Source organism: Danio rerio, chromosome 2 (genome assembly GCF_052040795.2).
Source record: "Danio rerio strain M-AB ecotype USA chromosome 2, GRCz13ab, whole genome shotgun sequence".
Lineage (NCBI taxonomy): Eukaryota > Metazoa > Chordata > Actinopteri > Cypriniformes > Danionidae > Danio > Danio rerio.
Genome location: NC_141022.1, coordinates 51,489,171 through 51,511,283, shown reverse-complemented (window position 1 = coordinate 51,511,283; position 22,113 = coordinate 51,489,171). Strand labels below are relative to the sequence as shown.

At 36.8% G+C, this 22,113-nt stretch overlaps 2 protein-coding genes across 3 annotated transcripts; one reads left to right on the top strand and one right to left on the bottom strand.

Moving 5' to 3' along the window:
• Window positions 1-9,426: 9,426 nt before the first annotated feature.
• Window positions 9,427-11,932, top strand: fzd8b (frizzled class receptor 8b). Its single transcript, NM_131553.1, is given in 1 exon segment — window positions 9,427-11,932. A coding segment is annotated over 1 exon segment (1,731 nt). The 5' UTR covers window positions 9,427-9,612; the 3' UTR covers window positions 11,344-11,932.
• Window positions 11,933-14,077: 2,145 nt separating this feature from the next.
• Window positions 14,078-22,022, bottom strand: ftr27 (finTRIM family, member 27). Of its 2 annotated transcripts, XR_015478993.1 has the most exons (8): window positions 21,718-22,022; window positions 21,031-21,622; window positions 18,739-18,834; window positions 18,433-18,666; window positions 18,135-18,279; window positions 17,148-17,207; window positions 14,744-16,083; window positions 14,078-14,624 (listed from the first exon to the last, which is right to left on the bottom strand). XR_015478993.1 is itself a non-coding variant. In XM_087241481.1 (7 exons), exons 2-7 carry the CDS (start codon window positions 21,616-21,618, stop codon window positions 15,548-15,550), a joined length of 1,659 nt encoding a protein of 552 aa, XP_087097607.1. In that variant the 5' UTR covers window positions 21,619-21,622; window positions 21,718-22,022; the 3' UTR covers window positions 14,078-15,547. The 2 variants fall into 2 exon arrangements, 1 of the variants encoding a protein (XP_087097607.1); XM_087241481.1 differs by having other exon boundaries at window positions 14,078-16,083.
• Window positions 22,023-22,113: the final 91 nt, after the last annotated feature.

The window sequence follows — 22,113 nt, the reverse complement described above, 5'->3', positions numbered from 1 at the left end:
AAATATGCTATCCATCTCAGATGCAGAAAAGCTAGTCCATGCTTTTATGACTTCGAGACTGGATTACTGTAATGCTCTATTTGCTGGCTGCCCAGCATCCTCTATTAACAAACTTCAATTAGTGCAAAATGCAGCAGCCAGAGTTCTGACCAGGTCTAGAAAATATGATCATATAACCCCAATTTTATCCTCCTTACACTGGCTGCCTGTTAAATTTCGTATTGAATTTAAAATATTACTTCTCACCTATAAAGCTCTAAATAATCTAGCTCCTGTTTATCTAACCAACCTTCTGTCTCGCTACGAACCAACTCGCTCCTTAAGATCTCAAAATTCAGGGCTTCTGGTAGTACCTAGAATAGCAAAATCAAGTAAAGGAGGTCGAGCCTTCTCTTTCATGGCTCCTACACTCTGGAATAGCCTTCCTGGTAATGTCCGAGGCTCAGACACACTCTCCCAGTTCAAAACTAGATTAAAGACCTATCTGTTTAGTAAAGCATACACTCAGTGCATCACCTAGCAGGTTCCACACTGGCTTCTACATTTTGCTTATATACACTATGAACAGCAGCTACGCTAATTATTCTCTTTATTCTCTATTTTCACCTGGGGATACTCATCCCGAGGTCCTCAGATTAGGCGGAGTCACTGATTGGATCCAAGACCAGCGACGTGATGATCCCAAGGATTCCATATCCGGGACCAGGCCATATCCTGAGCTGCTGCTGCGCTGATGGTCGTGGGGAGTGGAGAACATGTGTCTGATTCCAGCGACGCTCCAGGGACAGACGAGTCTTCATTGAGGCCATCTTCCAGCATAAACCACGGCGAATGAAGTTCTGCACAAGACTTTTGGCCAGCGGAGAAATTAAAATGGTCGTGCCCAACTGAGTCTGGTTCTCTCAAGGTTTTTTTTCTTCACTCCCATCAGGTGAAGTTTTTTTTTCCCTCCCCGCTGTCGCCACTGCCTCGCATGGTTCAGGATTGGTAGAGCTACGCATCGTTGAATTTGCTCTTCAGTGTTTGAACTCTCAGTAATGATTAAATCACACTGAACTGAGCTAAACTGAACTGAACTGAACTTAAACACTAAAACCTGAACCACACTGTTCCAATTACTATGACCATTTATGTGAAGCTGCTTTGACACAATCTACATTGTAAAAGCGCTATACAAATAAAGCTGAATTGAATTGAATTGAATTGATTGTGTGTTGTATACTAGGGTAGGTTGGTCTGCTTTGTCCATTTGTTGGCTCAAGCATTGGCATATCTTTGTTTACAAATCAATACTGGGTTTACTCCCTTCATATCTCCAGAATTACATTTGTTAAAAAAGTCCTTAGCTATGGCCTTCGATGTGAACTGTCCCTTTATAATTTTTTATAAACTGTCCCTATGTATTTTTGCTGGTTGTTCAGAATACTTATTTAAAATGAGCAGAATCAACACAATTTTTAAGGACAACCTAATTGTTTCATGTTCAATACACTTAAATTTGCTAAAGTTAACTTAATCGATTGATTTGTGTTGGGACAAGAAGGAATTGTCGAGCATTTCTGTACAGTAAGTAATCTACACTGTAAAAACTGCTGGATTCCACACAATCGATTTGTTTTGGGACAACATGAAGAAATTAAATTAACTTAGTAGCTTTTACAAATTTTTTACAAATTTGGTTGTTTTTTTCTCATTTTAAATTAGTTTGAACAAACAGCAGACATAATTTCTTTTGAGGTTAGGTGAACTCTCTTTGCTTTTAGAATGGAGATATCAGTGAACTGCATTTTCATGAACATGCACATGTGTATGTCCCAGACTGTTCGGTGCCGTCTGGGTTTGCTTGCTTCAGTGGTGAGGAATCTGGTGAATGTATTTGAGAAAGGTGGAAGAAAGTGTAGAAGACTCTGACAGGAGCAAATATAACAGCAGATGACTGCTGCTCAATGTAGAGGTCAGCCAAAGTCTGTGTATGTGTGAAATCTACGGCCGTTTTGTGACCTAAAATAGATGTGTAGTGTGGGTGTTGTTTTGCCATTTCCCAAATGTTTCTGGGATCGATTTTGAGGATGTCGTTTTGATATTTTGTATAACACAGTATTAAACTGTAATATGAGCTGGAGCTGTAATCGAGCCAGACAGATTTCAATTCGAGCCTGTCGAGTACATTTTGATTGGCATCTTTTAAAAGCCTGAACTTGTTTAAGCCAGACATTATTCAAATGTGCACATGAATTGAATTTGAATTGAATTGAATTTTATTTGACAGATTTTAGACAAACTGTACAAAAAGTATTCCATACACTTTGTTAAAAAAAACTGTCGAGGATAAAAACACAATAAAGCCCTGGGCTTATTTCCATTGTGGTCCTCTGTTAAATAAAAACAATGTATGGCTTCAAAATACTAATGAAGAATAAAACAAACAGTCGCCACAGCGGTACGAACAGCCAACCTATCCAGCACAATGTCCCTCCAGCCGCCAACCTATTCACACTCAAGTAACATAATTTAAAAGATCCTCATCCACCATGCAAAACTAATTATCCTCATCAAACAACCATCTTTTAATAGCCTTTTTGAACAACCTTAAATCTTTTATTTCCTTGATTGCTTTTGGTAGTTTGTTCCACATGATTGCACTTGTATATAAAAACATATTTTTCCCCACTAAACTTCTAAATTTAAATAAACAAATATTAAAATCCCAACTCCTAGTACTGTATGAATGCTGTTGCCTCACCATTTGAAAATAGTTCATCAAATAGCTAGGAACCACATTATTAAACATTTTACGTACCATTCCCAGTTTTAAAAAACACACTCTATTACTAACAGTTAACATACCTAATTTATTAAAAGACTCTTTGTGCAAATGTGCTCTAGGATGCATTTTTAAAATTATTCGTACTAATTTATTTTGTGCCTTTTGCAATTTCTCCTTCAAATTTTGTGAGCAGCTACTGTACCAAAATGACGTAGCATAATCAAAATGGGGTTGAATTAAAGCTCCTGCCAACAATTGTAAAGAATGAACATCCAAAAGATCAGATTGCCTTGCTAAAAACCTAATTTTTCCACATATCTTCGTAATAACTTTTTTTGCCATAGCATCTCCTGATAATTTATTATCTATTAAGCAACCCAAATAGTTTATCACATTTTTTGACTGAATTTTCCAATCATTAATCTTAACTACCAAATTATCATCTTTTTTTAATTTCACTCTTGAAGCAAATAAAATAGCCTCTGTTTTACCCATGTGTAAAGAAAGTTTGTTGTCTAAAAACCAGTTGTAAACACTTTTTAACTGTGAACTCATAATTTCTTCCAGGGCCCTTTTGTCATGATGAGATACTAAAATTGCGGCATCATCAGCATAAAGATAGAGCTCCTCTGAACACGCTATTTTTAAATCATTAATATATAAAAGAAAAAATAATGGACCTAAAATACTTCCTTGAGGTACTCCACAGTTGATTGATAAGGGAGCAGATAATATACCCTTTATATCGACTCTCTGATTTCTATCATGCAGATATGACTGAACCCACTTTAAAGACACTTTATCAAATCCAATTGCCTTTAATTTATATAGTAAAATTTGATGGTCCACAGTGTCAAAAGCCTTCTGAAGGTCCAGCAGCACCATTCCACAATAGTTGCCACCATCTACAGCTCTCCGTATTTTGTCTGTCATATGTAATATACATGTCTCGGTGGAATGTAATGCTCTAAAACCTGACTGTAACTCATACAAAATATGTTTTTTAGTAATATAGTTGACTATCTGTTCGTGTACAATTTTTTCCAGAATTTTAGACATAACCCCTAAGATTGATACAGGTCTATAGTTAATCATATCTAACGTACTTCCTTTTTTATATAATGGTATAACTCTAGCACTTTTAAAATCACATGGTATTTTCCCTTGTTTAATAGATAAATTTAAAATATGTGACACCAAGGGGGCAATCACTTTAACAGAGTCTTTAAAAAATCTAGCAGGAATATTATCAACTCCAGGAGCCTTATTTAATTTTAACTCACTAATAATTTTTAAAACTTCACTTTCTGTAACAGGTCTCAGACTAAAAGAATCCGGCAAAATGTCCTGTTGTCTATAAAAAGAAAACACTCTATCTTCATTGTAAATATCAGGTTGCCCTGGAAGCTGACCACATAATTTTTTTGCTAACAATATAAAATACTGATTAAAAGATTCGGCAATATCCTTCGGATGAACTATTAATTTGTCATGCACACTGCCCTTTCGCCTTTTTTAAAAGAACAAGTCATTTATATGTCTTTTAACATAATTTATTCATAACAAACGAAGCCTATGACCTTATTCTTCAATGCGAAAGTATACGCTCATTTTTGCCATTGTTTTTGAACTTCCAATTTAGTTGCCTATGGGAGAAATGACTAGAAATAATAAATGGCAGAAAACGGTGAAACTACTTGCTCTACAAACAAGTGTTTGCATGACTATACAGACCAAGTAGAATAATATAATGAGAAAATATCAGTTTGCAGCATCAAGCAGCAGAACGAGCCGTTTTTAACCTCTAAAAATGAATGGAAGTGAATGAGACCGGAAGTCTTAAGCCAAAGAGATTCAAATGGCTTTTATAGGCTACTTGGAAGTTGGAACAAAGAAATAAAATAAGTCCTCTGTAACATCGTATCATCTCAGCACTCTAAATAGGCCTAGGTACATACACTCGGTCTTTAAATTGTCCAACACACCAATAAATATAAGTCTTTCTTCACAAATTAAATTAAAATATATTCAAAATTAAGACGGGTATTTGGCAATAACGAAATTAAGATAAAGCCTCTGTGGGATTTGTTTTGCTACTTCTCTTTACAACCTGGCATCATTACGTCGATGGTGAAGCTGAATATTAAAAGAATAATGCCAACATTGGGCAACGCAGTGGCGCAGTAGGTAGTGCTGTTGCCTCACAGCTAGAAGGTTGCTGGTTTGAGCCTCGGCTTAGTTGGCGTTTCTGTGTGGAGTTTGCATGTTCTCCCTGTGTTCGCGTGGGTTTCCTCTGGGTGCTCTGGTTTCCCCCACAGTCCAAAGACATGCGGTACAGGTGAATTGGGTAAGCTGAATTGTAGTAGTGTATGTGTGTGAATGATTCCCAGTACTGGGTTGCAGCTGGAAGGGCATCCGCTGCATAAAACATATGCTGTATAAGTTGGCGGTTCATTCCGCTGAGGTGACCCCAGATTAATAAAGGGACCAAAGTGAAAAGAAGATGAACGAAGGTCTGTTTAATTTAATATTCTGTAAATGCAAGTTTAATGTCTCTACACTAGTTTGTATTTTCTGGATTGGCATACTTCATGCTTCTGTCTGTCACCCTAAAGTCTTAAATATAAAAGAATGATCATTTTTATCTGTGGTTCCTTGAATATTAAAACTTTAAACTCCACAAAATGTTCTTTATTGGGGGAAAAATCTATTAAAATTTCCGTTCTTCAGGAAACTCAGGATAATTCTCAGTGGCTTTGATGTAAAAACCCCATACTGAATCCTTTATGTTTGAAGGTGTAAGATGAATCGCTTTTGCTGTAGTATTCTTCATGTTATGCAAATGAACACACGTAAAGGCTCTCAAGCTTATCAAAGGCTATACGTTTACAAAGCAAATAGTTCCCACCCAGACTAACACATTCAGTGAGAGACAAAAAGTCAATGAGATTACAAACGACTTGCTCGACACATCAGATGAATGAATAAACTACTTCTTAAAGCTTCATTATAGATTTAAATATCATTAAGAATTAGAAACATGCAGGTTATTGCTTTTTTATCCTTTTGAATTGCTTCCTGTTCTCTCTCTCTCTCTCTCTCTGTAAGTCAGGTGGAAACTTGAGCTGATTTGTGTGTCTGATAAAATGGTCACATTGTGGAGGGAGAGCAAGAGAAAATGAATGCAGTGAAGTGAATTGGGGCCTGTGTGTATCCAGACTAAAGGTATTATCATTCTCTAAAAAAAAAAAAAAGAGAACGGAAAAAGGTTGGCCAGACTTGAGAGTATATCAGTGTTAATCTACAGGGCCAGCTATGCTACACTCTCAGAAATAAAGGTACGTGAGCTGTCACTGCGGTGGTACCTTTTTAAAAGGCACACATTTTTACTTAAAGGGTCCATATTGGTACATCAAAAGTGTATATTAGTACCTAAAAATTTAAAGAGGAACACTTTTGTACTTTTTAGGTACTAATACCTTGAGGTATTAATATGAACCTTTTATGTACAAATCTGTACCTTTCGAAAAGATACCACCACAGTGTTAGCGGCGTGCCTTTAATTCTGAGTGTACATACACTGTAAAAAATGATTAGTTTCTTAAAGCTAGTAAACCAATTGCCTTAAAAGCAACAAGCTGCCTTTACATAAATGATGTAAGTAAGCCCATTGTAACTTGGAACTGTTAAGCTGACATTTTTATAATTATGATTGAACTCACTTTTTTAAGTAATCCTTTTTACTCTGCCAGACTATTTTTAACACACTGTTTTTCAAATAATTACTATAATTGTCAAAATATTTCATATTTGGTGCTTTATTAAGCCTATAAAATCTCCTGTATTGAATTTAGAAGACACACTGGAGTCTGCAAGAGCGGATTTTATTTTAGTTAGTCATTTTGCAAGATACAGAAAAGTTGGGAAAAAAGCAAATATAATAAAGGTGCATTGGAAAAAGAGATTAGTTTACTTTTATTTAAATAAATGTGAGTACAGATTGCATAATTGTAAAAATTAAGTCAACTTAGTTTCAGTTTACAATGGATTTATTTACATTATAAAGTCAACTTGTTGCTTTTAAGGAAATTGGTTTACTTGCTTTAAGTAACTAATCACTTTTTACAGTGTAGATTTTCATACATAATCTATCTTTCTCTAAAATCACAAACTGTTAATTTTATTAATTAATACTCAAGTCCTCAACATTGTTGCCTACACTAAAAAAAGTTTTAAGTTTTAAGCTTTTTTATAGTGTAGATTAAAACTGGCTGTCTTCATCATTTAATATAACTTTCTTAATTATGCAATGAGGCATTTTAATTGAAAAGTTATTACACTCTCATTACTAAAGTCTAGGTCAAGTTGTCATGCATCTTATTTTTTTAGTATGATAATCTTTACAATTTAATCATTCTTGAACCGCGAGGATGGGCAGTTTTTATGATGCGTGCATTACAAATACAAAATAGTATTTTGTCATTTGTATTTGATAGAGTTTATGTAAGTGGCTGAATATTTTGTTTGAAAATATTTTAGTGTCTTGTGTTTTAGTTTTAAAATACTGAAAAATACTTAGCAAGAAGTATACAGTAGATGATGCCATCATAGAAAGCACCAATAAGAGGCCACATTTGTTCAGTTATTTGCCTGAGACAAGAACAAAATGGATTTATTTTAAGAGGGTGGTCAATGATTGAAGTATGGGTGAAAATTATGCTTAAAGAAAGTAAGAGACAAATGGTGAGGGTATATTTAGGAGCAAGTCAATAACCATTTAAAATACATGCAGTTACTGAGAAATGCTAAGACCTGAAAATATAGTGTACAATTCAGCATCTTTGCCTAAGAAATGAGATAAGATAGGATATTTTTGTAATTTTTAGATATCATATTTTCATGTTGTGGAATTTTCAGAAAAATTATATTTAGAGTTGAACTGCAAATTCTGTGAACAAAAGTAATTAAAATAAACTCTTGATATAAAACTGTCACCCTTTTAAATCTATAATCCAATATGCCTATTGATGGAAAGTGTGCGAAGATAAGTCATGCTACCTTTTAAAAGTATTCTGTAGTATTTAAAAAATATTTTATTTTGATAATCGTTGTGGCTGCTGTATTTTGTTGTTTGTATTTGGTATTTTATTGTAAAATACATTTAAATGTGCACACCTTAGATTTGTTCGTGCCTTTACAACTTTACTCTGACCGCTTCAATTTCTTTTTGTGAATTATGGCTACACATTTAATTCACAATACCCCAAATTTCCCCTGCTTATTTCCACAAACCATCAAATTAGTTTTGGACTTGTATATTAGCTATAATTAGGAGACTCGAGGTTCTCTTGTAAAGTGTGTTTGTGTTCACTGTATCCGCAGTCTGTCTCACTCAGGAAACTCCCAGCATCCCCGAGAAAACCACCCAACTTGTCATGAACTGTCCGATTATTAATTGACCCCCGCCGAAGCGCTAAACGGGACATCAGCGAAGCAATTAGAGCGAACAGGAGCTCGCATGCGTCTGCAAGAAGACATTAAGCTTTCTTTATTGGCCTCAAAGGCGACTTTCTCACACAGCAAGACGTGCGTTTCAGAACGAACTTCTCTGAGACATTTAGCGATTTTAAGCGTGTCTGGAAAACCAAACAGTCAACTTTATCAAATGAAATGAGTGCAGTTAACTCAATTGACTGAAAGTTAATTCTACTCATTTGAAGAGTTTCTAACTCAGTGTTAAAGGTGCTGAGGTACAGAGTTAATTAATACCTCATTACTTCAACTTAAATGGAGTAAGTTTACAGTACAGATTTGAACTCAAATGGTTTGTAGCAATCGGTTTCCTCAAATGGTTTGAGTTACATTAACCTATTGAGTTTTACAGTAGCCTATAAATATTTACCTCAAGTTAAATACACTGGCTGTTCATGTGTTCAACAGCATGTTCATCTGTTTTATATATAAATTTAAATATTTCAGAATAGTCAGTGAAATAGTTGTTATTTATAAACATAGCTAAAGAAAAACGGTTTCGTTTCACGTCTCAAGGCTTTTAAAAGTGCGCCTGAATTATTTAAAGACAAATCTTTTGCTTAAAGGGGAAAGTTTTTGGTGGTATTTTGTTTTAAATTTAATACCATTAACATGATTTAATTGTCAAAATACTTTTTAGAGGCACTGACACATTTTGTAAACGGTGAATAATTAAACACAACAGGAATGTGGGCATTAGGCCTACACTAGCACAAACGCCTTCTTTATTGTTTATCTTGTACAGCTCTTGCGTTCCAGTCTCCTTTTAAATCTAATTAATGCAGAATAAATGCCAGTTTAACTATGCAGTAATCACATTTTCATCAGGAAACAAATTCTGAAGAGATTAGGAACAACCTAAACATGCCATGAGACTTGTTTTCAACCTCAATCTCCGTGTTTGGACATAGGGTGGGATGTAAACAGAGGTGAAATAATTTAAGACATACAAACCATCCGCAGCGCAAACATTTACTCAAAACTCTCCAGGGATGCTTGATTAAATTACCGTGAGGTTCCGCCCTTGGAGGTCTATGATTGGGCGTTGAGATAAAGGGGCGTGTCACGTTGGTCCTTTGTATAAATGGACACACGCTTCAGGGCTTTGACAGTCAAAACAAACTGGACTCTGTACGGAATTGCATTTGTTTTCAGCCTGTATGCACAGCATGTTATTCTGGTGTCCGGTGAATACAGGCTATGCTTTTTATTTTACTAGGCTATAATTAAGAAAAAGACTCTTGCCAGAGCACATGCCAGCGCATCCTTTATTTAGCAGACAGAAGGGAGCGGCTGCGCGAAACTGACCGAGGATGGACTCGCCTACACAGGGGACCCACTGGTCTGCTCTCGCGCTCTGCGTCCTGCTATTGTGGAGCTCCGTGTGTGGCCGTGAGCATGTGTGTCAGGAGATTTCGGTGCCACTGTGTAGAGGGATTGGTTATAACTACACCTACATGCCCAACCAATTCAACCACGACAACCAGGATGAAGCCGGACTTGAGGTGCACCAGTTCTGGCCCCTCGTGGAGATCCAGTGTTCCCCTGACCTGCGCTTCTTTCTGTGCAGTATGTACACGCCTATTTGCTTGGAGGATTATAAGAAACCTTTGCCGCCGTGCAGGAGTGTGTGCGAGCGGGCGAAAGCGGGATGCGCGCCGCTGATGAGGCAGTACGGGTTCCCGTGGCCGGACAGAATGAGGTGCGATCTTCTACCTGTGCAGGGGGATCCGAACACTCTGTGTATGGACTACAACAGGACTGATGCCACATCATCTCCAGCTGCTCCAAAAACAACAAGCCGACCAGGGAAACCATTCAAACGGAAAAATAAAAGCAGTCCTGGATCTTCATCTTGTGAACCGGAGTGTTACTGTCGCGCGCCAATGGTGCCCGTGCACAGTGACCATCATCCGCTGTATAACCGCGTAAAGACGGGACAGATCCCCAACTGCGCTATGCCCTGCCACAACCCCTATCTATCCCAAGAGGAAAGGACCTTTGCTACATTTTGGATAGGGATTTGGTCAGTTTTGTGTTTTCTGTCAACGTTCGCCACAGTAGCCACTTTCCTCATTGACATCGAGAGGTTTAAATACCCCGAGCGTCCCATTATTTTCCTGTCGGCCTGTTATATGTTCGTGTCCCTGGGCTATATTATCAGACTCATCGCTGGACATGAGAGAGTGGCGTGCAACCAGAATCATGAGGTGGACCATATACACTACGAAACTACTGGACCTGCACTTTGCACGCTTGTATTTCTCCTCATCTATTTTTTCGGGATGGCGAGCGCCATCTGGTGGGTGATTCTGTCCTTTACATGGTTCCTCGCGGCAGGACTGAAGTGGGGGAATGAAGCGATAGCGCGGTACTCGCAGTATTTCCACATGGCTGCTTGGCTCATCCCGAGCGTTAAATCCATCACTGTTCTCGCGCTGAGTTCAGTGGACGGGGACTCGATCGCGGGGATCTGCTATGTGGGAAACCAGAATTTAGACAACCTGCGGGGCTTCGTGCTCGCGCCGCTCGTGATTTATCTGTTTATCGGCACGATATTTTTATTCGCAGGCTTTGTGTCCATGTTTCGCATACGGAGCGTCATTAAGCAAGGAGGAACGAAAACGGACAAACTCGAGAGGCTGATGGTTCGCATCGGGGTGTTTACAGTACTCTACACGGTTGTTGCAATCATGATTGTGGCTTGCTATGTTTACGAACACCACAACCGCGAGGCGTGGGAAATCGCGCATGCGTGCAACTGTTCGTCCGATAAAAAAGCCCCGAAACCGGACTACGCTGTGTTTATGCTCAAATACTTTATGTGCCTTTTGATTGGGATCACGTCGGGCGCGTGGACGTGGTCCAGTAAAACTCTGGACTCCTGGCGCGCCCTGTGCACGCGCTGCTGCTGCTGCAGGTGGGCCACTAAAGGCACGAGCGGGTCAGTTTACAGCGACGCAAGCTCGGGACTGACGTGGCGATCGGGCACAGCAAGCTCGGTGTTGTGCCCTCCAAAACAAATGCCACTTTCTCGTGTGTGATGATAACATCAGGACACGCAGAACGTCTTAACAAAGACTGCAAACTGAGCAACTGCAGCTTTCCTGAGGTGATGTGAGATGCATAATATTTCGTGACAAGGACTTGAGTTGAAAGTGTGAAGTTTTTAACTTAATGCCAGTCATTAAAGGGATCAAAATGGTGTCATTATTTTCAACCCCTTTACTTGCTCCAAACCTTTTTGGCTTTCTTCTGTTGAACACTGAAGAAGATGCTTTGAAGAAAGATGCAACACTTTAACCACTGACTTCCATAATTGGAAAAATAAAGCAGTGGAAGTCCATAGGCACAGGTTTTCAGCTTTCTTCCAAGTATCTTGATCAGTGTTAAACAGAAGAAAGTCATAAACATTTGAAAAAAGAGTAGATGATGACAGAATTTTATTTTTGGGTGAACTATGCCTTCAAATCACAGCTACAGCATGTGTAGACATTGATGAATGTGCCTTGATGAATTGTAATACGGGTTTTTATATTTTCTTATGTATTTATCAGATAATGTTTAACGTTTATAAAGAATTGTTTGTATTTATCTTTTAGTTTTGACAATAAAACTATATGTGAAACATCACCGAAGCACTTTTATTATTCAACATATGTGCATTTCAGATTTACAATCACCTCACTAACAGAAATAATGTAGTGAATATCTGGCTTTCTTTGATATAATAAAACACTTTAAGCTACAAAATAAGCAGCATATTTTTAGTAAAGAATAAAAATAAAGTAATATCAGAAAAAGGCGAATATAAGATAATAATATAAACAAAATAAAAATCACTTCTTTCTCATCAAATTTGAATAGGATTGAGAATTTAAGACATTTTAAGTAATTTGAAGTCATAAAGAAATGAATTATGAACAAATGCAAATGTCAGATGATGATATTGTAAATTAGAGAGAGGTTTTGTATTATTAATTTATTGTTGTTGATTAGATTGGCTGTTGTTGGTCATTTAAAAAAGTAGCCTAAAACGAGAATTGTGAGCCATTTGAAACAACTGAACTCATTCAGCATACTCAGTTAAAATAGTTGGGTCAAAAATACCCCAACATATAACCCAGCCAAAGATTATTATAGCACCTTTCCTTTTATTGGTTATTTTAAGCCAATGCATTGGATTTTTTTCAATAAAAGCATTTTTTTCCATTCTGCTATTGCTAATGCTACTATCACTAGTGCTACTTATTGTATACGTATGACTGTGTAAATAAATAACATGTAGTTTCTATGAGATTGAAAATGCTTTATTTCCACATTTTAGGTTCCAGACACAGCGTTTTTATCCGGTTAATACACTCTAAAAAAACGATGGGTTATTTATTTAACCCAATAGTCGAGTTAAAAATATTTGGTGCTTCGTTGGGCTATTTTTAACATTTAATGGGTTATTAATTAATAACTCAACCAGTTGGGTCAAATGTTTGGTGCTTTGTTGGGTTATTTTTAGCCATTGTTGGGTTATTTATTTAATAACCAGTTGGGTTAAAAAAAATGTAAATTTCAACAGTCAACTGTTTTTACTGACAGATGAGCTGTATTAATATGTGTACGTAATGTCGCTTTGCAGTTATAACGTTTATTTAAGCTCTAACACAATTACATTTTTCTTTTAATCAAGTTACCTCTCAGAGTCGTGTTTTTTATATCCGTTTCACCAGCACTCTTACTTAGATGATACAAACTCGCGCTTCATAGTCGATCTAAATACGAATAAAAGCACTTTCTCTACCTCCGTGTTCATTTCTACAGTTTTTTTTGGAGAAAATAATACACATATTTGAGATATTAGTGGTTATGCCACTTTTTTGGCAAAATAATCTAACCAATTAGTTATTTTTTTTAACCCAAATTGCTGGGTTAACCTAAACAAGTCAATGGATTGGGTTAAAATAACTCAACATCAGGTCGGTGCCAAAACAACCCATTATTAGGTTACCCGTTGGGTTATTATTTAACCCAACTGTTTAAGTGAGTACAGATTAGCTACAAAGCACAAGTTTGTATCATCAATAATTAAAAGTGCTGGTGAAACGGACAGAAAAACACGACACGGAGAGGTAATTTGATAAAAAAAAAAACATTATTGTGTTCGAGCATGAATAAACATTATAATGCAAAAGCAACATTACGCACGCATATTAATACGGCTGTTCTGTGTCAGTTAAATCAGTTGACTGCTGAAATTCAACATTTTTAACCCAACTGGTTGAGTTATTAAATAACCCAATAAAAGTTTAAAATACTCCAACAAAGCACCTAATATTTAACTTAATTATTGGGTTAAATAACTTATTAAATAACTTTTTTTCAGAGTGTAGCGAGATATGGCAAGATAAGTCAGTCAGGCGACCAAATTAACAAATTCTTTACTTGCTCTAAACCTTCATGACTTTCTTCTGTTGAACACTGAAGAACATACTTTAAAGAAAGATGAAAATCAATAGGCACAGGTTTTCATTTTTCCTCAAAGTATCTTCATAAGTGTTAAACAGAAGAAAGTAATACAATTTTGAAGTAAAGGGTGATTAAGCGATGACAGAAATTTAGTTTTTGAATGAACTATCTCTTTAAATCACAGCTACAGCACGTGTATAGGTTGATGAATGTGCCTTCATGATTTTATATTTTCTTATGTATTTATCAGATAATGTTTAACGTTTATAAAGAATTGTTTGTATTTATCTTTTAGTTTTGACAATAAAACACTATATGTGAAACATCACTAAAGCACTTTTATTGAACATAAGTGCATTTCCAGATTTACAATCAAAAACACCTCACCATTACAAATGACATAGTGAATATCTGGCCTTTTTTGATCAAACTAATGCAACACTTAAAGCTACTAAACGAGCAGCATATTTTAGTAAAGAATAAAACTGAACATCAAGTAAAAACACAAAAAGGCAAATATTAAATGTTAATATTCACACAAAAAAAAAATCTTTTGCATTAAATTTGTATAAGATTGAGAATAAGATATTTTTATAGTTATTAAGACAAGAATTATGAACAAATGCAAATGTCAGAAGCTAATATTGATAATAAGAGAGAGGTTTTGGGTTTTTGATTTATTTTTGTTGATTAGATTGGCTGTAGTTGGTCATTTATAAAAGTAGCCTAATACAAAAATATGAAAAGTAATTATGAGCCATTTAAAATAACTAGACTCTTTCAGCATGGCGAGATAAAGAACGATAAGGCAGGCAGGCAATTAATTAAATTAGTAAGTGTGTTTAAAAAGCCTTCATTCACATGGCTAATCTTTAAAATACCTGCCGTTTCGGCGTTACCCAGATGAAGGCAGCTCTCTGCTGAAACGCGCAAGTTTTTTAAAAATTAGCCATGTGAATAAAGACTTTTTAATATTTCTTCCACATTTTTTGAGTGCCTTGGACAGATTTTCATTGTTTGCATTGATGAATCCCTTGCCCAAAGAGCACCAGCACATTGTTTGAGCTCCCCCTGAGCACCTTTTGTTTTGGATAGTGTGTTTATCTGAAAACAATTGCACAAATTACAATGTTCATCAGCCAGTTGGTATCACCTGACTAAAACCTCTGTTGTATTAAAGTATAAGATATTTATATTATTAATTAAAAAACTATGATCATATCTAAAGGTCGGATTGTCTTACTGTATGTACTTTACAATGTTTGCAGTGCAGGTTCAAAGTGTGCTGCATTTACAAGCTGAATTATCACAATAAACTAAATCCAGAGATTTATCAGTGAAAGTGTTCAATGTTTTCCTTTTACTTTAAAGATAATGTATAAGAGAATGAATTCAAGGATTTAGTTACATAAAAATGTAAGGTAAGACTTTATTTTGCACATTTTGTTGACTAAAAGTTGAATTGCAACTACATGCCAACCAATTCTCATTAGAGTATTACTAGACTGTTTGCTAATGCTCCTTTAACAGACATTTGACTTGCTATAAGAAACTTTGCAAGTACATGTCAACTTACATTAACCCTAATGAGAATTATGAGTCATGTAGATGCAATGTAGCTTAAATTTGGACTATCAAAATAAAGTGATACCACATGTAATGCTACTGTCCTTACTTTAATCCAGATTTACATGCACCGCGTGCATTATTGAATTAATCAATATTCCACAATTAACCGTATTCCACAATTAAATTAGTTTGCGATGATCTGCGGATGCTGTAGACGGACTATAACCCTAGATTACACAGTTTCACAGATGACTGCGGATTTAAAATAAACCCAGGATAGAGCGGTTGAGTGAATGTGGTCTGGATTCGGTGTATGAGGCTCATCTCTGAATCAGAAACGCTAAAGAAGGACAGAATCCCTGCTCTCTGATCAACATACACGCCTATTCTGGAGTTGGAGACTACAGGGAGTTCAGTTCTGTCATTGTTGTGACTGAATATGCATGTAGAGGCAGAGCAGAACAATCTCCAGGACTGATCATTGCTTCCAAACTTACACTCGATACCCCGTCCCTTCCTGCAGATGGTCTTATACGACACTGATAATCCCACACCATGATTCCCGCTCCACTCCACCTCCCAGTAACAGTGTCCACACACAATCTCCTTGCACAACACCTGAGGCCAGACATCAAATCTGTCCAGATGATCTGGATACTGGTGGAGTGTAGAAGTGAAAGTAGCTCCTCTCTTCCCCTCTGACAGACTGAGGTGGTTATGCACCGACTCTGAATTCAGAGTAAACTGATGGGAATCTGAGAGGGATAAAACAGACAATCTGCATTTGAATAATGAAATACGTGAAGCAACAATCAAAGATGTACTAGTAGCAGGTATAATTAACACTGTAAAAATGATGAAAGTCATGACGACAAATGATTTATGTTACTTTAACTCTTTTAAATAAGTTAATCAGGTTTCAATTAAATACTTTAGTTTGACTAATGCAAGTGGAGATCTTTTCCACAAGTAAAAATGGCATTACATTGTAATTACAGTGACATTTAAATATTATAAAATGGCATTAAGTCTATTAAACATGAACATGTTCTTTGCCACCAGTGAGATTATTGCGGCACTACTGTTTGGTGCTAATTGTGACATATAAATCAAACACTTTAACTGCTTTTATAAAGAGTACAGATGCAAAAAACGTCTGAAATTCTTCAAAAATTAGCATTTGTTTTCAGTCTCTGATGTTTATGTTAATTTATTTCACTTTAAAGGGCATCGATAAAAAATGATTTTCTTCAAGTGTTTGCAGCGCGAGGACTTAGTTTATTGCTGATAAGTGTGTGTGCGTGTGTGTATATATTTAGTTGAAGTCAGAATTATTAGCCCCCTCTTAAAATGTTTTTTCTTTAATTATTTCCCAAATGATGTTTAACAAAGGAAGGAAATTTTTCACAGCGTCTGATAATAATTTTTCTTCTGGAGAAAGTCTTATTTGTTTTATTTTGGCTAGAATAAAAGCAGTTTTAATTTTTTTTAAAAACCTTTTAAGGTCAAAATTAATAGCCCCTTTAAGCTTTATTTACAATAAACAGTTAAACAATAACTTGCTTAAGTAATTATCTTAAGCTGTCTAGTTAAGCTAATTAACCTAGTTAAACCTTTAAATGTTACTTAAAACTGTATAGAAGTGTCCTGAAAAATATCTAGTCAAATATTATTTACTGTCATCATGACATCATGTCGAGGTTTTTTGCATCTTAACTCTTCACATACACACACACACACACGCACGCACGCACGCACACACACACACACACACACACATGCACGCATGTCTGTGTTTGCTTTCATTTATAAAACTCACACTGTAAGAAGTCCTCCCGGGTTTTGGGATCAGCCACATGCAGTATTTTGCTAAATCTTCCTACAGAAGCAAACAGATATTTAAAATGTGATTTTAATAAAGGCATCAAGATCAATTTATTGTGATAACAATATTATAACAAAATATATTATTTTTGGCCTTTTTGCCTTTATTAGATAAGAAAGTATTAGATATTACAGGAAGCAAAGTGAGAGAGGGGGTGGGGGCGTGGGTTTGGGATATGTCCTCAAGCAAGGATTCGAACTCGGGATGCCCTGACCTGCTACTGCACCACATGTCAGAGCGCGAATCACCAGGCTATTGCACTGACGCACACAGAGTTTTAATGTTCAGCCAGCCAGACCCAGCCCAGTGAACTGTCGCTCCATTACAAATTTGCCATGTTTAAGATCTGATTTCTTTAAAAATCTTCACAGCCTTATTGATATTTGATATAAAGTGTGAATACAACTGGACAATAAGCACTGCATGAAATTAAAATTTTCGCATCATGGTTTTCAAAATACTAATTTATTTTACTCTAGTATTTTCAATAGAGTTTCATCGCTAGCCTTCTGCTACTGACAGAGCTTGCATTTACACGGTTTTTAATCTTTTTTTAATGCTTGAACAACTAAATGAATGCCTAAGTCTATTGAACTGATTGTATCTCAATTATATTAAAACATCAATGCCTTAAATAAAACCTTACTAAATTTATATTAGTCACATTAAACCATTCACCGGAAGTTAATCAATGGCTGCAAAATACTAGCTGTGCATATACCCCATTGATTGACCGACCGACTGACCTACAGAAAAAAACCATTCGAAAAATTCAGATGAATGATAATAAATTAAAAATCTGCTACGTTTATATGAAAATGCTCCAAAACACCACGTGTGTTCAATGTGTGTACATGCTAAGCTCATATTGTTGTTGAAATGTTACATAATTATGTTATTCAATAATCATGACTCATTTACCTCCAGCAGAAAACTTTTCCATCTCCAGTTTGCAGAAATCCTCTACTTTGCTTTGTAAGACAGACAAGGAGGGTTTCACATTAAAATAAGAGCCGAAAAAGCCAGAAGCTTTAGATCCAGGAGGGACAGAAACGGACTGGAAATTCTACACATGCAAAAACGCAAAAAATTAGAGAATCGTTAAAAAAAAAGTATGACATAATTGGTGATACTCAAACCTCTGAGGACTATTGCATCTAATGAATTACTTGATAAAACCAAAGATTGCTCAGTACTACTACTAATAATTTTTGTAAACCTGTAGAAAGTAGATGTGGTCATCTGTGTGAGAAATCTTCTCCAGCTCAGAGTTTCTCCTCTTCAGATCTTCAAGCTCCAGCTCCAGTAGTTTCATGTGTTCTTTGGCTCGACTCGCTGCCTTCTTTTCTCGATCTCTGATCATTTGTGTGACCTCAGATCGACTTCTCTCGATGGACTGGATGAGTTGAGAAAAAACACTCTCGCAGTGCTCCACTGTTCTCTGTGCTGAGGTCTGTTAAGACACACTTATTGAGTTACACAAAATCAGCTCATTTCAAGCTGACTATTGTTCAACAACACTCACCATGCGATGCTTCATAGATGTTCTCAAGTATTGCAGCTGTTTTTGCCTCTTTTGAATTTTGTTCTGTAATATTATGACCATCTCTTCAATCTGTTTCTGAAGGGATAAGCAAATTATTATAAACATTAGAACGCTAATTAGGGCTGCACAACATATCATTTTAGCATCAATATCACAACGTATGAACACACAATAGGGATTATAGTTGAGCAGGTACAACCGTTTAGAACACATTTTTAGAAGTTTGGGGTCATTTCAGTTTAACCATTCATTCATTTTCTTTTCAGCTTAGTCCCTTTATTAATTTGAGGACGTCACAGCGGAATGAACCGCCAACTTATCCAACATATGTTTTACACAGCGAATGCCCTTCCAGCTGCAACCCATCACTGGGAAACACCCACACCCACAGGAACACGGGGGGAACATGCAAACTCCACACAGAAATGCCAACTGACCCAGCCGAGACTCGAACCAGCGACCTTCTTGCTGTAAGGCGATTGTGCTACCCACTGCGCCACCCCAGTTAAACCATAATAAAGGGAAAGTTCATCAACTGCTTTTGTTTTTAGGGCATTTGTAAACATTTTAAGCAAGTTTAAAGCATCTGGGCACATGGAAATTTACATTTGTAGCTTTAACAAAGATTAATTGTATTTAATTATTTGTATATTTGCTCTATTTATCTCTGCGTGTAATTTGTTGATTATATTTTATGTGCTCTTCTCAGGGTTCATACACATTTTTACTACAAAAACTCCAGGGGCCTCTTGTATCAACGCTGCGTACGCACAAATTTTTTTTTGCGTATGCCAGATTTCACGCTCACGTTTGGATTTACTAACGATGAAATTAACGTGAAATTGTGCGTTGGTTCGCACCAACTTCATGTCTTGTGTACGTGTGATACTTCAGCGTTTTTTTCGATTGGCGACTCCTAGAGGCAATTGTGTTAAATTGTACACTACAAAGTATCTTTGAGCCGTGCAATGGCAGCTGTATGGGACGGGATCATACGCATGTCTAGCAGGTATATAAGGTTTCTATACCATGCAGTTGATCAGCCAAACATTAAAGTGCAATTTGCAGCAATCGCCGGTTTGCCCAAAGTAATCGGAGCGATCGACTGCACGCACATTGCTATGAAGGCGCCATCTGAAGATGAATTTGCATACATAATTCGGAAACATTTCCATTCAATAAATGTGCAAATAATATGTGCACAAATGCACTTAACAAATATAGCAAGATGGCCTGGGTCAACCAATGACTAGGCCCACACGGAATCTGCGCGCGCAGAATTCCGCAGATTTTTTGCCTATGATTAATTCTGTTTATTTACTTAAGTAAATGTGTGTAAATCTAAATTTATTCAGCTTTTTAATTAATTACAGTAATATTATTGACTAATATGAAAATGTTCATCTTATTTACGTACAATGCAGTTTGTACAGTATTATTTTCTGTCTTTTAGTAGAGGTATTATATGAGAGACTTGCTTTGTTTACCAAATAAAGTTGATCTAATTGGATTTGCAATTTAAACATGAAATAAAAGTTGAAAAAATGTATTAATTTTTATTTCACAAATTAATGTTTTAGTTATGATACTACCAAAATAATTTCGCAGAAATTAAATTAAATTTAAATCTCCTCAGAAATAGTAAAAAACGTACGCAGATTCCGTCTGGCCCTGCCCATGACTAATTCATCCTCACAAACAGCATGGTTGAGATAAGGCTCTAAGGTGGCAGGCACTCGGTCAGTTGTAGAGCGGGCGATTGGGCAGCTGAAATGCCAGTGGCGCTCCCTTGATAAGAGAGGGAGGGTGCTGTTATACCGCCCTAATAAAGTGTTCCTCTACTACATCTGTGTCTCCCACAGACACGGATACTACTCCAGACAGTAAAGAGTTGCCCACAATCGAGTCAACACTCTCCTCAAAGGGTGTTAGTTCAGCATCCCCTATTCGTTTCACACTTTGACGGTGTGCCGCTGTTTCCCTCTTAACCTGCACCTTTACATCGGAGCATTTCTTTTTTTAAATTCTGTATACCGCCTTGTGGGTTTTTCTGTTTTTCCAAAACTTTTCCAGGCCTGGAAAATTCCATGACTTTTCTAGGTTTTCCATGATCGAATGAACCCTGTCCTCTACAAAATCATCCCCTTGATCTTAAAAAAATGGCAGGAAATTTAAAAATCGCAATGTTTGCTTTTTCCAATATTGTGCAGCCCTAACGCTAATACACATAACTGAAAAATTATATAATTCATATGTGTTTTCAGCTCATACCTGTTTCTCAGCTCTCTCTGCTTCAGCTGAAACAATATCGTGATTTTTGTGTTCATCCATCACACACATTAAACATATACAATGCTTATCAGAATGACAGTAAACCTCCAGCAGTCGGTCATGTTTGGAGCAGATTATATCCTGGATTCGTCTAGTGGCATCAGTTATCTTATGTCGCTTCTTTGAACGAGATTCTTCGTGAGACTCATAATGGCACTGACAGTAAGATTCGAGACACACTAGGCAGGATTTAACAGCTTTGCGTTTTCTCCCATTACAAACATCACACTCCACATCTCCAGGTCCAGCGTAACTGGGAGCAGGGTCAACTGTTTGGACTTTTATCGCCTTTACTTTCTCCACCATTTCTGCCAGCATCACATTCTTGTTTAAGGCAGGTTTTGGAGTGAAGGTCTGTCTGCACTGAGGGCAGCTGTTAATCGACAGATCACGTCGATTCCAGTATTCAGTAATGCAGTTCATACAATAACTGTGGCCACAGGGGATGGTCACTGGGTCCTTCAGGAGATCCAGACAGATTGAACAGCTGAACTGATCTTGAGCCACAAAAATGCTGGCTTCTGCCATTGCTCTACATGCGCAAACAGACAGAAAAACGCAGAAAATTTGCATATGTGAATGAAACAAACTGTATACAATTCAAAAAGGGTTTTAAATGTGACTCACCTGCAGAAATAGAACAGTAGACAGCTTCTCCGTTCACTGAGATTACTTAAAAAAGTTCGTCAACTCTGCTGGCTGATAAAACACACGTTGATCGTGGGCCTTCACAACGCTGCAGCCTACAAACAACTTGGAAGGCAACAACCTGACTAAAATGTTTCAACGGGATTTCTTTAAGAAACCGCTTGTTTTCTTTTTTAAACGAGACCAATAGTTTCAAGGGAAAGTATGAGAAACTAAAATCAGACGTTTGCAAACATATAAAGCCAAAGGCGACTCCTCGGAATGTTTTTCCCCCCTTCTCGTATGACTGACTGGCGGTTGGCAAATCAATTTACAGGTGCGCATTCTGCCACCTATTGGATTGGAGTGTGAAGTGCAACTTAAGGGGGAAAAATG